Below are 16298 nucleotides of genomic sequence, written 5' to 3'. Positions count from 1 at the left end.
AGAGTTTCTTAAACAGCATCATACTTACACCTGCAAGGTCAGAAGAGATTTGCTGAAGCACAAGAGCCAGCCTAGGATTAACATTTAGGTTAGTGGGAAATGGAAGTTATTTGAATTATTGCCCTTGCTTGGTGAATTTTAGAGAAGGTAATTACAGGGATAAAAGAGAGGAGATTTTGTAGACAACCTATAAATTTGTTAGCTCTGTATGAAAGTGGAATATAACGCACTTGTTATGTTCTGCAGTGGTGTCTTGCTGCAACCCAGATTTGGCACAGCATCCCTTAAACCTAAGACAAGGTGAGACCTCAGCGGTAACAGCCTCAAAAGCTACGGATGAGAGGCTCTAGCAGCAAACTGCAGGCTAAAAATAAATCACTTTAAAGCCCATACGGCACAGGAGAGGCTCCTTTCCTCTCTGCCTTCTGCTCTTTGTGGCTTTTTTCACATGATTTTTATGCTCATATCCCCCAATACCTGGGATTTGCCCTCCTTATGCAAGAGCAAACAGAACCTTGGGTGCTCCCAGAAACTTGGTGATAGAGGAGCACACCTGTAACTTTATTGGATCCAACTGTCCCTTCTAAATTTCACTGGGGCTTCTTTCCAGGGCACTGCTCTGAAGTGTTTAGCTCAGCTCCAGAATAACTGGGTGTGCTCCAAACCAGAGCTGGCTGAGAAAGGTTCTGAAAGAAATAAATAAGAAATTTAGAATTGCTTCTTCTCGGATAGATTTGGAAGGCTGATTTATTTTTTTCTCCTCAGAAAAGATGGGATTTTTTTTTCCAGTGACAGGATTCAAAATGGGACATCATTTCAAGTTGTGCATTTTTCTGTGAGGGATGAAGAAGGATCATAAGACCCATATCCATCCTGACCTCCAAATGTCAAATACCTGGAACAAGCAGTTTTTGTTAAAATAAATCAATAAAATACCACCATCCCCAAAATTTCAAGAATAATGGTCATGTATTAAGTGCCTTTTGGATGATTGGTATCTTTTAATGGATGGCTTGTGGTATCAAGAGGAGATGCAAGGGAAATTAATTACTCAGGAACTATTTGTGCACTTTGGAAACTCAGGGCTTTTAATAACAAATTCCAGGAGGAGAAAATATTCACTTTGTACCTTAATTCATCATCAGCTTAAAACTTGTCTGAGGTTTATGAGCCTGATCCAAGATTTGGACAGATCTGGGATGAGTTTCAAGGGAGCTGCAGGAGTTTCATGACATTGGCTGTGCTGCGAAAGGCTCCTATGGAACCAGAGGACTGGTCACTGTAATCCTCCCAAAATGCTGCAGAGATGCCTCTTCTGCAGAGACTCTCATGGTTTTTACTGATTTCAGACCAAAACAATGTAGAAACCAGCAAATTTTGTCTTGTGTCTCTAGCCCCTCAATCTGGAAAATGGAAACCAAGGTGAAATAAAAGCACAAGCTGTTTTTCCTCCCCCAAAACAAGGTAATGGGCAGGTTTCAATTAATCAATATCAGTCATGTTTTATATATAGCTTTGTTAGAGGCTTCCTGTGTTGATGAGGTTGTTTGTTTATTTGAACTCCTTTGCTGTGTGTGGAATGTGCCGCTTGCTTTCAGATGGAAGTGTTAAATGTGTTCTGTACATAATTTGGGGAGGCGTTTGAGGTCACAGCCTCTTTCAGGAGGATGCTGTGGCATTACTCGACATCAGGCCTTGCCTGGCCCATCTGGCTCCTCAGACACGATTTCATGCATTTAAATCTCCTATTACAAGGAGGGTGGGGAGCAGCCCTCGGCCTGGAGCTGCCCTGGAAGCAGCATCAGCAGGATGCAGCAGCGGAGCGTGCAGTTGTGCCATGGGGATAAACAACTCCAGCAGCACACGGGGAAAAGCCAAGTGCTGGTGGCCTTCACGGAGTGCTTGTTCTCCACACAGCCCCCTCCATCCTGCTGCAGTTCTTCCTTCTCCCACCACTGAAGCCTCTTTCCCAGCCCCAAGGAGGGTGTCAAATTCATCACAGTGGCAGGGCTGATATCCCCTGCACACTGCCCTCTGCAGCTCCAATGGGTAAAAGAGTATTTTTTGAATAAAAACCAACAAAGTGAGGTGTTTTTTTTCTCTGTTGTTTTCACGTGGCTGTTGAAACTGGAGCTCAAAAATATCAGTCATAAATGGACTCCTTCAATGCAGCGATATTCCTTACGAAACCTTGAAGTAGGAATAAAAAATAAGATGGCAGGAAAACACAGTAGCTTTAAATTTACAGGCACTAAACCTTGACAAATCAGACTCCTGTGGGGGAAGGGACTGCATTTAGGAAGTCTGAAACTGCCTGAATATTGGTGTTTCCTTTCCAGGTGCTTGTAAATAATATGCTGCTCATGGAACCACGATGGAGAGAGCAGAGAGATTATTTTCTGGTGGTGAGTACTGGTTTAGGCCCACGGGTTCACACCTGTGGGGCCGTTGCTGGGGCTGGTGAAGGCAGCTCACCATTGCCATGGGTTCAGAGGCTCCAGTGGCATTCCTGTCCCACCTGTACTAAGCCCTGCCAGGATGTGGCTCATCCAAGGGCAGCATGGGGCCCTCTGGCCAGCGTTTCCTGACAAGTGCCCTGTGTGGCTCAGAAATGCAGCAGGTCAGGCAGGTTTAATGGCAGATTTTGGGAGGACATCAGCTAACCCCTTCCCCCACACCCAGAGGGGGTTAATTCAGCCTTCCCTGCTTCCCTGCAGGCTGGGCTGTGCTATGGGGGCACCACAGGGGAAGGGTGAGACAGAGCCATTCCATACCAACATGGGCTGCTCCTGCACAAGCGTTTGTCTTGCATTTGCCTGTGTCTGCTATGGCTCTCCATGGGCCTGTTGAGTGAAACAGTAGGAAGAATTTATTGAGACTTTTGGAAAAGCATTTGATACTGTGCTTCCTGCTTCTTGGATTTACAGCTTGGAAGGAGTGGGGAGCTGCTGTGTGGCTTAGATGTTAGGGAAGTGTCTTGGAAAAGGTGGGGGAAAGAGAACGAGCTCTAGACTTGGTATTAGGGCCCTCAGACTTGAGAGTGAGTGGACAGGAGAGCATCCATTTCATGTCAGGGCGAAGTTTGGCTTTCATTTGGCTCCCGGTGCATCCTTGGCCTCAGAAAAGTTTCTTCTTCAGTTGCCTTACCTGTATTGCACAGTTAAAAGTGCCATTTTCTGGCTGGCAAGTGTTTCTTTCCAAGGACTAACAAATCTTTCTAAAGAACCATATTTATGACTTACTGCCTTAGGAATTGGTAGCGTGGAGTCATGCATTTCATGTATAAAGATATCCCCAAGTGTTTGAGCTGCTGCATTGCACTACCTGTGCCATCTCCCAAAGTATCAAAATACTTCATAGTTCTTCCCCTGAGCTTTAGCTGTGTATTGGTCTCTCTGTCTTATGAAGACAGAAGCTTTGTTTTGCACAACTATTCCATAAAAAATGTATAAATACCTGGCTACAGAATGAAGAAGCCTAAAAATGTTCTCTGTAGAGCAGGCACCTTGGTGTTGCCTGTGGCTTCTGGGTCACTCCATTTGCCAGGACTGGGATGCTTACTTGCATGACTAAAGCATAATCACGATTGGTTTGTGCTTCATGTCCAAAACTGACCAGCTTGACTCGTTCCTTGGGTTTAGGCAAATTTGAAGCAAGAAGATGGCAAAGCTGTAGGGAGTAGACTAGAGCATGGATTGATAGAGGGATGCCTCAGAGATGGCTTTTCCCAGGGCTTTCACCCATGATTATTCCAGTACCAGAATGAGGATTTCTGGGCATGGTTCATGGTGAAGTGGTGTGGGAAGGTGAGGGGAAAAAGCATTTGCACGTGATGAGAGAAAAGCCCAGGGGCAGAGGAGAGCCGAGTCCTGTTGGGGTAAACCCCTCATCGTGCTGGTGTGGGCTCATCAGTGCCACCTCTTGGGTGGAAAGAGGCTTCCAGGAGAGTTTGTGTACGTCAGCCACCGACTTCTGCTTTTGGTGAGGATCAAACCAGCAGCGGGGGCTGGGGACCCGACCCCGGCTTTGCTCCAGGCTGCAGCCGCCCGGACACGGTGAGTGTCACCAGCCACCCTCCCCTCCGGAAGGTCGGGTTCTGCTTGGCTTGTGGAAATTAATTCTGATTCTGAAGCAGCTCGAGGGAAAAGTGCAGGGCCCAGGAGCGACTCGAGGGCAGAGGTTGGCCAGGTTTGTGTTCCCTGGAGAGGGAGAGCTCAGGGGGAGCCTAGAGCTGGCACATCGGGATGCCGGCAAAGCCCAACCCACTGCTCCGCGGCGTGCTCTCTCCCAGCACTAGGAGCATGAAATTATGAAGGGGAATTTCAGAACAATGAAGGGAAATCCTTTGCCTCCCGTACAGCCCGGCCTGGGAAATTCACCACTGCCAGAAACCGTACCCTCAAACGCTGCTGCTGGCGTTCAAAAGGGGAGCCAGCTTTACAACCAAGAAAAAAGCTGAAGTTACTCATCCAGGACTCGATTCGATGGGATTTAGGCTCGGGGCAGAGCAGTGCGGCGGGGGGTGGCCGTGTCCCGGGTGCGCTGCCCGCACGAAGCGCGGACCCGAACCGGGGCAGGGGCCGTGCTCGCCCGGCGCGGCTGGGAGCTGCAGCAGGAAAACAAAGTAGAAGTAAAAAGAAGGGTCGTTATCATTATTATTATTATTGTTACTAGCAGTGCCACTCGCGGTGATGCCGCAGGCAGCCGGGTGAGGGAGCGGCGGCCCGACGGCTGCGCGGGGCGGGAGGGGGCGGCCGCTGGGGGCCGGGCCGGGCCGGGGGGGGGGCCGTGGGGAGTCGGGCCATGCCGAGCCGAGCCGAGCCGCGGCTGGGTGATGTCAGGCTCGAGGAGGAGCCTCCGCCGCCTGCCCTTTTACTTTCGGGCGCCGGCACTTGGCCGCAGGCTGCCGCCGCTGCTGGCCGGGCCCCCCCCTCAGCCCCTCCGCTATGGGCACCCCGCACTTCTAAGGCGCCGCCCCGAGGGGGGGGCACGGGGATTTCATTAAAAAAATCGCTGTTTACGTGGTTATTCATTGCCCCGCGCCGGGTATGTGAACAGCCACCCCCCTGCCCCCCCCGGCTCCCCTTCCATCCACCCCCAGCGCCATGCCGGCAGCCTGCACCCTGCTGCTGCTGCTGGGCTTGGGGCTGGTCCCGGTCCCGCCGGCCGGCTCGCTGCCCCTCGCTTCCCCACGGCGTCTTCCTCCACCTCCCCCTCCTCCTCCTCCGTCCCGAAACCGTCTCGGCCGCCCTTCCTCGCTTCCCGCCGCGGGACACGCCGGCAGCCCGGGTGAGTGCCCGGGTGGGGATCGGGAGAAGGGCAGGGACGGGCTTTCGTCCCGGCAGCGCCCGCAGAGTGCGCGGGGCGGCATCGGGCGGGTCTCTCGTGGCGTGGGACCCCGCGCAGCATCGCCACTGGGGCTGCCGAGCATCCCGGAGCCGATTCAGATGGGCAGTGTAACACTCCCCACGCCAACTCCTTTTCCTTTTTAACCTTGCTCATCGTGCTACGGGCAGCTGCTTCAGCGGGTGAAGGTTCGGGATGGGAGTGGTGGGTGGGAAAGTGTAAACACGTTGTAGCTGTGGGGACTGACTGGAAGGCGAGCGGTGGAAACTTCGCCGAGGAACTTGAGGAAGGTTTTGGGGGCACCAGGAGTGCTGTCCACGGGTGCCTACCCTTCCAGGTGGGAAACGGGGGGCTCCTGTAGGTGGTCTTCGGGGTCTGGGTTGCCTCCTGCTTGTTTCCAAAAATGCTCTCATCTCACCTTAGGTACTGACCCCTGTCAGGTGTGGGGACAGATGCTATCAGCTCTCTATAAATATCCCGTTTTTCTACGTCGCCTACAGGCTGTCAGATTAGTCACGTATAAAGTCAAATTTTTCCTTGCTTGCCACATCTACAGTGCTATTATCACTAGCAATGCCTAGTTTCGTGCTATAAGGATTGTGCTGAATTTGGTTTCAGCACAGGATAAATCTTATTTTTCCCAGAACGAGCAGGGATGTTTCAAGTGTCATTCAGAAAACTGGCTCACTTACTCACCAAAGAAGGCACATAGCTCTAAGGATGACTAATTCTCAATGAGTTTGGAAAGCACTGAGTGTCTGCAGGTGGTATAAGGAATCCAATATGTCAAATTAATCCTGCGTAGGTTTTAAGTGGGTTTTAGGATTCATTGCCTGCCTGAGTTGGACTGTCAAATTTTATCTTTTAATTTCTGATGTGGAGAGAATATTGTGCTTTGGAACTTGGAGTTTAGTTGCGTGGAGCTGTAAAATTTCAGGAAATGTGACAAAGTACATTTATAACCTTTTCATTTTCTTCACAAACCCAAGGCATTTGTAGGATGTATCCACACTAGACCAATGTATAGCTAGGGATATCAGCTGGAATGTAGCCTGCAGTGGATTAGAAAGCTCCTAACTAGCAGTGCTTGTGAGAGGAGCTTTGTGACTAGGATACTGCATGGAAATGAAGGAGATTTGGGTCTGTTCCCAGCTCAGCTACTTCTTTGTGCCACTCCAAGTATCAGTTCGCCCTCCAAACTGGGAGAGAATAACGCTGTTTTACCTGCTACCAACCTTGTGAAGATAAAATCTGCAACTTGCCAGCAAACTGCTCACCTATTATTTGATGAAAGCTGTGCAAATTCCTCACTGGACAGAAAAAGAAATATTTAATTTCATCTCAGCTTTCGGTCTGGCATCTTTTCCTGTGACCTTGATGACTCCTGAGAGTCAGTAGAGGAATGCATTTCCTTTGTTAGGAGTCTGAAAAGCTCGAACTATCTGTCCACATGCTGGAAAAGCCACCAGTGCCTGGCTGGCCGGCTCGGGGGTGAAGGCTTTGCTCCGTGCAGCACTGCTCAGCAGCCACAGGTGCTTGTGAATTATGTCAGCCACAGCCAGAAGGAGCAGGGCATGCAGTGAAGGAGTGATAAATAGCCCAGCAGCAGCTCGCTCCCCAGCAAACGGCGTCATGAATTACACCGGCTCCTGACAGCTGCGATTCACTCGCTGTTAGCTGCAGCTCTATGCCTGTCAGTCAGGGGATTGTCTGCTGCTGCAGGAGCAGCCTGGGGGATCTCCTGAACCACCCTCGGGCTGAGCTGCAGACCCCTGAGCATTCCCCGTTTGTGGCACCACTGCTCCTGCCCCTTTCCCACCTTTGAAAGACTTGCTTGAAGCGGGAGGGCCATTTCTTGTGAACCCATCACCCTGGCGCTGCCAGGAAATGAAGATTACATCTCCCTTTGCAGCAGTCTGGGGCTGGGTGGCAAAAGCCCTTTCTCAGGCGGGGCTTAGTGAGCAGATGGTGAGGCGGTGGGTGTAGAAATGGGGCTTTTGAGTCTCTCACAAAGCGTGGGGCAAGGCAGGGCTGCCCTCGCAGCCTCCCTGCCTTCCTGAGCCTGTGCCTCAGCCTGCATCTGCCACCCTCCCTGCCAGACCCTCTGTGGGCTTGTCTGCTGAGAGATGAGGACAGATGGCTTTAGCCTGTGTTTATAATACAGTCTGAACCCAAGGAGAGTAACACAAGGGGAAAAAAAAAAAAGAGGTGAAGTAGGAAGCAAGGAAGCTGGTGACGGTAAAGTTGAAGCATTATCAAATCCCTCCATGAAATCTCTTCTGGCAGCTCCTTCACATGGGCACTGAGTGAGCTGAAGGGCACTGTCTGCCCCAGCCTGGGTCAGGACAGGGTTTGGTTACAAGCTCTGTCCTGCAGCTCTCGGTATTTCAGGTTTCCCTTCTGTGAAATGGGAGTAATTCCAGTGGCACCACAGGGACACAGAGGTAACACTGAGCCCCTGACAAAGTCACTATGGCTGGGGTCCCCCCGTTCCTGCCATGTCCCTTTTCCTGCTACTTCTACCCACACAGGTGCCCTGCCACGGTGCCCAGCATGGAGCCGCTGGCAATGGGCTTTCCCTGAGAAGCTGATCTGCTTTTCTGCCATCTGTGTCTGTCCTTCTGTCCCTGCTCCCTCTCTCCCATGGCAGGTGCCACCTTTCTATGTGGCTTCCCTGGTGGGAGCCCTGGCAATGAAATTGCCTGAGAAGGAACCAGCTTTAGTTGCAGCGGAGATTTAAGGCAGGTGCCACCTTTCTATGTGGCTTCCCTGGTGGGAGCCCTGGCAATGAGGTGTGAAATTGCCTGAGAAGGAGCCAGCTTTAGTTGCAGCAGAGATTTAGGCTGGCTGCTGGGAGAAACTTTCCAAAACTCTTAGAAGGGGTAAACAGTCTGTATTTATTTACGTATATTTTTAACTTTCTGTGTGAAACTTTCTGTGTGAGGAAGAAGCAAAGTTAGGAGCGAGGAAAGAAGATGCTGAGGATGTTTGTTTGCACAAAGATATGGTGTTGCCTCCAAACCCAAACCTGCCTCACATTTTGCAGCATGTATTTTGTGGCTCCTGGGCGCAGAAGCCCAGCTCTCCCTGCAGCCACACTGATGCAGAGAGGTATAAGATGCTGCTCTCTAGCTTCGATGCAGTTTCAGGTGACTGTGGGTGGTGCAGGAAGGATGCTTCCTCCCCCTGTGGTGCAGGGACAAGGAAGGATTGCCTCCTGTGCCTCTGCATCGCTATCAAAAGGCTGCAGGGTTTTCCTGTCTCAGGCATCTTTGCTGCTCCTCTGTGTGCTCTAAGTGGATTTGGTTGGTGGGCTGTGAACATGAACTCCCCGGGGTTGTATGGATTTAGCTCTGCTCCTTTGGGGTACATAATTTAAAGCAAAAAAGAAAAGAGAAGGAAGAAAAGGCATTTCAGAAACGGAGGGAGATTGGAGATCAGCTTTCCTGCCTGTTCCCCACGTCAAGCCCTGGAAGGTAGCAGGGGTCGTCCACTGAGCAGCTGGGTTCACATCAATTTGTGGAAGCACTTGATGTGGTATTTGAGTGCTAAATGAGTAGTCTGAGGGATAACTGTGTGACCTGGCTGGCAGGGAGCACGCAGTGATGAGTATTGATTGACACCGCGTGCGCAGTGACCGCGTGCGGAGATGGGAGCAGGCAGTGGCAAAGGGGAGAGCTGCCCACTACTGGGCTCCCCATCACAAACTCTGATTTCCCAGTCCCAAACCACCAGTGCCAGCCTGTGCACATTCAGCAGCTGTTGGCAGCATGTTCTGCTCCAGCACCACCACAATTTTGGAGGGATAATTTAACTTCTTTCATGTTTTTCTCATGGATGGGGGGACGAGGGAGATGGGCTGTTGCTACCACACTTGCAGGGGCTGGTGCCAGCCTTGCTGGTGTGTGGGTGCATTCCTTAGCAAATATTCTTCTCAGTATCAGAAGTTGCAGATACTGATCTGTTTAGAGGAGAGTGGAGTTTCTGGGACAACTTGTTTCCTTCACCTGCTCTTACAGGTACCAATTTTTGAAACTCCCCGTGACTGAACTCTCAAGCTGTTGTGTGTGCTCCACCCTCCCTCCATTCTCCCCATCCTACTCATCTGCAGGGAGCATGTCAGAGCTGAGACTGTCTCCATCACCATCACATCTCTCAGAGGTGGCAGAGGATTTTGCTCATTTACCAGAGGGGTTATGATGCCTGGTTAGAAAGGCTGTTAGTTTTGGTGGTCATAGTGAAAATGAATGGATGCTGCTGACTGTAGCTGTTCACCCGAAATGTAAAACATGAAACTTTGTAGCATCAGTCTGGTTGTGTTGATTTTAATGAAGCATTCATCCATGCTAACAAAATAACCCCAGCAGAATACAGAGCTATTTCAAATAACAAGCTAATCAAGCCAATAGAACCTGTCAGTACAGCGACAGTGTTTCAGTGCTGTGATGCAGAGATTAAGGCACCACCAACGTCCACAGCACTTCTGGAGCTGCTGCCAGAGGAACCTCCTGGCTGGCACTGTGGGTTCCCCATCCATGGGAGCTGTGTGCCATTTCCAAAATAAGGATAGCTACAGAGTGGCAAGGTTCAGCTGTGGCTGAGCCTGCTGACTTTTTGCAGCACAGAAATACTGTCCTTCTGCCTCTGTCTGTGCCATTCCAGCCATCTGGGGTGCTCCAGGCAGGGCTGCAACCTCTCAAATACCCCCAAAGAAATAGTCTGGAGCTGGATAGATTGTAGATAGTCAGTTTGGATTCCCAAAACCCTTTGGATTCTGGCTTTCCTGCCTCATATAGTTTCAGAAGGGTTTCTCTGGTATGGAGGGGTGAGGAGTCTGAGGGCGTCAGGATATTTCTAGGCAGACAAACAGCACTGCTGAAACCTGGGCTGATCCTCTCAGATGTGCAGAGCTCCTCTGGAAAGAGGCAGGGCCAGATCCTGGCACCTGCTCTGGTATCTGTCTGCTGTTGAAATGGTGCAAAGCAGCGCTGGGGCAGTTTGACCAGCTGGAGTGTCAGAAGGTGCTCCAAGTGAATCAAAGGCTGGTAGTTCAGAATATTCCCTTGAAAATGCTCAATACAAAATCCATAGTCTGTAGCTGGTCATGAGGCCTGAATACCCCAACCACTGGCCCTGTTATTTACATTCAATTGAAGATGTAGGTCATACAATAGGTTTTTTTTCTCTTTCCTGAATGGCTGAACACAGAAGGCAGAATCCAATTTTCAGCGGCACAGACCTGATTACAAATTCAAATTTTTATTTCTTTGAGCAGTTTTTGCAACATTTGCATTGTAATTTGATGTTTCTGTAAATATGAGAGGTTCATTTGCTGGGATATTCATCCAGAGGAGATGCAAGAGAGCTACAAGCACAGGCGTGGTGAAAGAGTGAAGTCTGTGGGTGCCTCTCAGGAGGAAATGGTTTTGTCACATCTGGCACCTCTTCTTTCTCACCATTTTCTGCATACATGCAGCTGATGTGTGTGCACCCATTGCCATATATTTTTTTAATGCCCAGCTGTTATATATATAACATCCTGCTGCTTCAGCAAGGGGCACAGTTCATGCAGAGTCTGCGTTCATCCTTTCAGGCTGAAATCATTCACATCTGAGGACAAGGAGAGAATTTTCCCACCCAAAAGGGAAATGATGTTGCATTACTGAGCAACCAGCCCAAGTAATAATATAATCTTAGAAAAATGCAGTTCCCTTGAGTAAAGGAAGCTCTGTAAACTTCAGCTCCTCCAAGCTGTTAGTGTAGCTGTTGCCTGTGCTGTAGTAATGCTGCTGTCAGACCTGGTTTACTGAAGTGCTCTGGAGAGAACAGGGGAAAAAAGGGGATAGGAACGAGCTCCTATATAAAATGAGAACCTCTTGTAGGATCTGAGTACTGGGAGGTATATAATACATGTTTTAGGACCTTGGGTTATAGCCCTTATTTGCTGTTAATTTGTTTTTTGTCTCATGTGTGTGGTGGAGAGGGTGATGGCCACTCATGGTCATGAAGACTTGGAGAAGGGACAGGCAGAGCCAGGCTGAGCACAGGGATCAGCTGGAGGAAGGTAAAATGATGCTAGGTTTCTGCTCACTAGGCTCAAAAGCCTGTGGTTTGTTCTCTTCTGCTTGCCACAGGATGTGTGGCATTAGTGTGTGCTGTGGCTTATCTTGGGCTCTGTGGGTGCTGAGTGTGAGCAGGTCCCAGGCCCAGGGCATGGACCAGTCCATGGGGCTCCCCCCTGGTCTGGGTGCAGCAGCTCCCCAAGCTGGGCACTCCCTGGAGCCTTCTCTACTGAAGTGCTGGTCTTCACAAAACCTGTAGGAACTTGCTGTCTTGGAGGCCTCTGCCTTCCAGGCTAATTTGTTTTAATGTATAACAACAAACAAAGCTGTCCCAGGAGCTTCATCCCTTCAGAAACCGGTATGAAATGTGTGGGATATAAAAATATCATTTTAAAAGTGCCCAAAATGCATAAACAGGGTGTAATAACCTACAGGCTGTTGCTGCTCCCGTGCTGCTTCCCCCACCCCTCTGTGGCTTTGGATGGAGCCATTTCCAGCTGCCTGTTCTCTGTGCAGGCAGGGCTGTTGAGGAGGGTTGTATCTGCTTCTGCATCTGCTGTGCCCTTGACTTGGAGTCATTTGATAAATAGGTTTGCAGTTGGTTCCTTAAGCATCTCCCAAGCTGCACTCAGCATCTCAGCTGTGGGCGAAGGAGCACTGCTGCCAAAAGTCAGGATCTGTGTCAAGAGGCCTCCTAAGATTTGGCTCTCTTTCCCTAAAACCCCAAGTCCTGGAGTTGTCATTACAGGAGAATCACTTAGAGGGGTAGAAAAGGAGCATCTGGCTGTTGAGGTGGTAGGTAAAAAAGCCTGGAAACTATTAGCTGCAAAGCTAGGAGTCACAGAAGAAGCCCAGCTTGGGTTTATTTAAAAATACCACTAGCTCAAAGCTGGTCTCCAGAAGCTTTTGTGTCCAGACAGAAGGGATTTTTCAGACACCCCTGCTTGCCAGGGCTCTGCCACTGCATCTGCAGAAGTGCAGCCCTTTGCAGTGTCCTGCTTTGCTAGGGGAAGAGAGGGAACAGAGCAGGAATGCCGAGGGCAAACCCAGTTGTTCTGTGTCCAGCTGTTGGAATACCTTGTGCAGGCACCTTGACCTTGGTGGATTGCCTCTCCACTGGGAAAAACAAGCTCCATCTGCCTTGTCACTCTTTGCATGGCCATGGAGCTGGGAGGACTTTTAAAACAGCTTCTGCAGCATTCTCACTGTGCTCTGGCTGAGGGTGATCGTGTCACTTGCCCTGTGACCAAATGCTGCAGGTCCTTCCCTTTGCCTTGCAGTGTGGACACCCCATCTTGGGCTTCCAATCTGGTGCTTTGAAAAAGTCCTCTGGAAGTGCCATGACCTTTGCAGTTCTTTTGCCAAGGCAAACATGGAGATATTTGAGGGACCTTTTACACAGTGGTTTGATGGCAACAAGGCTCTTGCCACTGAAGTTTGGGAGAAAATAACCTTTTCTGTTTAACGCTGAGGCAAAGTCAGTGGGAAAGGAGTGAGGAGGAATTTTAAGTGGTTTGATAGAAAGGCATGCAGACTGTGCACAAAGGGTTAAGGCAGCAGGGTTAGCTGTTGTCCCAGGGGTACAGCCCAGGCTGCATTTCCCAGAAGACATTGAGTTGCACACACACATTGAGGGCGTTTTTCTCAGCATTTTTCAGCACGCTGTGATGGCAGAGGTTTTGAGGGCTGTTACAGGATCAGTCTGACCTCTCGCCTCTATAACCAGGCAGACACTGTGCTAATTTCTGCTACCAGAACCACCCTTAGATTCCTGTGAAATCTCCAGAGCATGGAAGAAACCCTGTGCAGGCATTTTGGACTGATGGACAGGCCTCTTTGGTTACTGGTAGCAAAGGTGGGCTCTCATTTTTCCTTGAAGAGCATGCTAAAAGGCACTTCTGCATCTGGAGTGACAAGAGGAATTTAGATCTGTGGAGCACAATTATTCACGTCACTGCTTGTTAGGATGCTGGTGTTAACACCCTTCCTCTTGTGGAAAATCTCTTAAGCCCTGAGGACTGATGTGAAACGTCACGCTCTGGTGAACTTTGCTGAAGCAGGGATGAATCACACTAACTTTGGCTTCAATATATTGTCCAAAAGATACCTTCTCTGATAGCCTAGGAGGAGGGTTCTGCTGCCCACAGACCCAGGGTGTCAGGATCTATTCTGGGGGGAGGACAGCACTTTCTGGAGTATGTATAAATTGGGGCGTTGATATGGGAGTTTGGATGTTTGAGGGGTTTTCATTTGGCTTTGGTTTTGAGTGCTCTATAAAAGCAAAAGGCAGGCCCGTAAGAGATCTCAAGACATTTCCCAAGGGATCTCAATGTATCTCCTCCCTATCTTCTGGGATCACCCAGAATGGTAGATAAAAATACCACTTTTTTTTAAAAATGAGAAGGGTTTCACTGCATCTCTGAATAACTGTCCTGCTACATCCGTGCCACTATAGGTAAGCAAACACTTTCTTATCAGGGAAACTGTAGCAGCTGGTAGTTAAACCTTCTGTAAAGAAATAGCCCAGACAAGTGTTGGCCAGGTTTGACCCTGCATTACTTTTAAGATCTCACAAACTGACAAGGTAATTTAGCAATTTGGGGAGGAATCGCAAAGGGTAACCCTGTCTATTGAACTCCTTTCTCTGCTGTGATGGGAATGATTTCCAGGAGTGGAAGCATCCGCAGACCAACTGCGCATGATTTGAGCTCCTTGTCAATTGGAATCAAGGACCCTGATTGTGGAGCATAATGCTGTTCTTGTAATTCAGCCTTTATCTTTGTGCTGGAGCTGGGTATAATTGTATCTGTGTCTGGAGGGACAAGGAGAAGGGTTTCAGTGGCTGGTGCTCACAAAGGCATCTTTAGAAACCTCCTCATCCCTGGTACAAGCTTGGTAGGGCTTAAATGAAAATACCCCTGAGTAGCTTTAGACATTTGAACAGTCATCATTGTTTGATTCAGATTTGGTTACAGGACTAACATCTAAATGTTAATTCTTTTTAGGACATTATCAGCTCTTTCAGCAAATGCAGAATGGGGATGCAGTATTAGACCGTCAGCCAACCCTGCAGATAAAGGCCCTTTGAAAGGATGTTTCTTAGGAGGGAAACATAATCAGAGAATGCAGAAAATCATGAAGACGGTCTCTTCTTAGGAACAGGCAGCAAATATGATGCAGGAAGAAAGCTAAATAAACCAGGAGGCTTTTAAATTGGGGAATGGGAATGACAGCAATTTTGTGGCCTCTGAGGACAGTCCCCAGCATGCAGTCAGAGATCCTCATCATCCTGTCCTGCAAAGTGCTGGTACGCCTGGAGATTGTGGGGTGTTGGATAAGCTGTGTCACACCTGGGTTAAGACTGAAGTTGATGGCCACTTGGTGACATGGTGACATGTCACTTGGTGACATGGATTTGCCAAGGCAGTTGATGTGTGGTGGCTGTGTGCTGGGTAATCTGTGGCTGTGTGTGGGCAGGTGGGTTTGGGGCACAGATTTCTGTCCTCTCAGTCTTCTGTGCTGCCCTGCTTATCACCCCATGCCCGTATGCATCGAGGTAGGACCTGACCTCTGTCAGGTTGATGTGACCTGACCACGACTCCCTCTGAGCCCTCAGTGACAGCTCAGAGGGTGACAGCCCATCCCCGCCCTTCTCCAGCACCCATTCCCACTGCTGCCCACATCTGAAAGAAGGTGTCTATTTTTCAACCTCCCTGAAACATGTGCAGAGAGGCACTGGAAGTGGTAAATCCCTTCCCCTGTTCTCGGAAAGGAAACGTGTGGCTGCAGAGGCGGTGGCACGGTGGTGGCTGTTGGGTGGGACCTCTGTCCCCGCTGTCCCCAGGCAGTGCTGCTCCTCTGCTTGTCAGTGGTGACCGGTCTGCCAGTGCCAGGGGGAAAGACCTGGCTCATCCCCTGGAAGAAGGAGGGCTGGCGCCATCCTGAGCGCTGCCACCGCTGCTTCCGGCGCAGATCGGCGCGGTGTCATCTAGGAAATGTGATTTAGATCATCATCCTTTCACAGCAGATGGGGGAAGGGAGGTGGGGGCCCTTATCTCTTCTGGGGATTCATTTCTCTTTAAGCTGCTTTTTTTTTTTTTTTTTTTTTGCCTGTTTGCCTTTTTCTCCATCCCTTCACACGTCTCACTGCCCCTTGCTGAAGGGTAGGGGCTGCGAGAGCATCCATGGTTCCTGCTGCCATGACATCGTGCCCAGCATCCTACCTTCAGCTGGGTGTCAGGCTTGGGCTCCCTTCAGTTTTCCCCTGGGATGGGGTTGCATTTTGCTGGTCTACATGGAGGGAAGAATCCACTGAGCCTTGTGTCTGCATGTCACCAAATGGCACCTACCACTTGGCAGTCTGATGATTTTCCTGCATCCAAGAGGGCTCCTTATCCTTCTCATCCCCACAATGCCCTTGAGAAGTTGCTCAATTCCCAGGCTGGTCATCATCCCTGGTGTGACTGCCAGCCAGCAAAGCTCTTTGGCATGTGCTTAATGTTAAGCACGGGGAATAGTTCCCTGGGGAGCTCTTCTTAAGTACATTGCTGGAGTGAGGCTCTGGTCAAGACACCTGGACCAAAGCCCACCTGCGTCAGTGAGCAGCATGGCTTGGCCCCCAGGGACTCGTGGCAGCCCCTGGCTGCTCCCAGCCTCACCTCTCAGCATTGCAGCACCCTTCCCTACTCCTTCCTCCATCTTCCTAGTATTTATTGCCCCTTCCTGTGCGTGGGAAGCAGGTCCTGGGCTCAGACCACTTTGGAGCAGGGACTTGTGGTTTTGTTTCCAGAGTGGAATGTGAAAACAATCTTGTTTTCACCTGGATCTGCAAAAGGCTGAGTCCTCAGCCCCTGGGGCAGATGTCTTTTGTCACGCATCTGCTTCGTCCTG

General features: G+C 50.0%; 1 protein-coding gene across 3 annotated transcripts in view; it reads left to right on the top strand.

The window, feature by feature from the left end:
• The first annotated feature begins 4791 nt into the window (after window positions 1–4791).
• Window positions 4792–16298, top strand: part of HEG1 (heart development protein with EGF like domains 1) — a 51718-nt gene continuing 40211 nt past the window's right edge. For 2 of the 3 annotated variants that reach the window (XM_039702117.1, XM_039702033.1), the window contains exon 1: window positions 4793–5289. In XM_039702117.1, the coding sequence (XP_039558051.1) occupies window positions 5106–5289 (184 nt within the window). In that variant the 5' untranslated portion in view covers window positions 4793–5105. Of the gene's footprint in view, window positions 5290–16298 lie in introns of all 3 variants that reach the window. The other variant, XM_039702208.1, reaches the window with a different exon arrangement.

The sequence above is a fragment of the Passer montanus genome, unplaced genomic scaffold (assembly GCF_014805655.1).
Source record: "Passer montanus isolate IOZ18808 unplaced genomic scaffold, ASM1480565v1 scaffold1, whole genome shotgun sequence".
NCBI lineage: Eukaryota > Metazoa > Chordata > Aves > Passeriformes > Passeridae > Passer > Passer montanus.
Note: the sequence above shows the minus strand (reverse complement) of the source record. Positions and strands in the feature narration are given on the sequence as shown.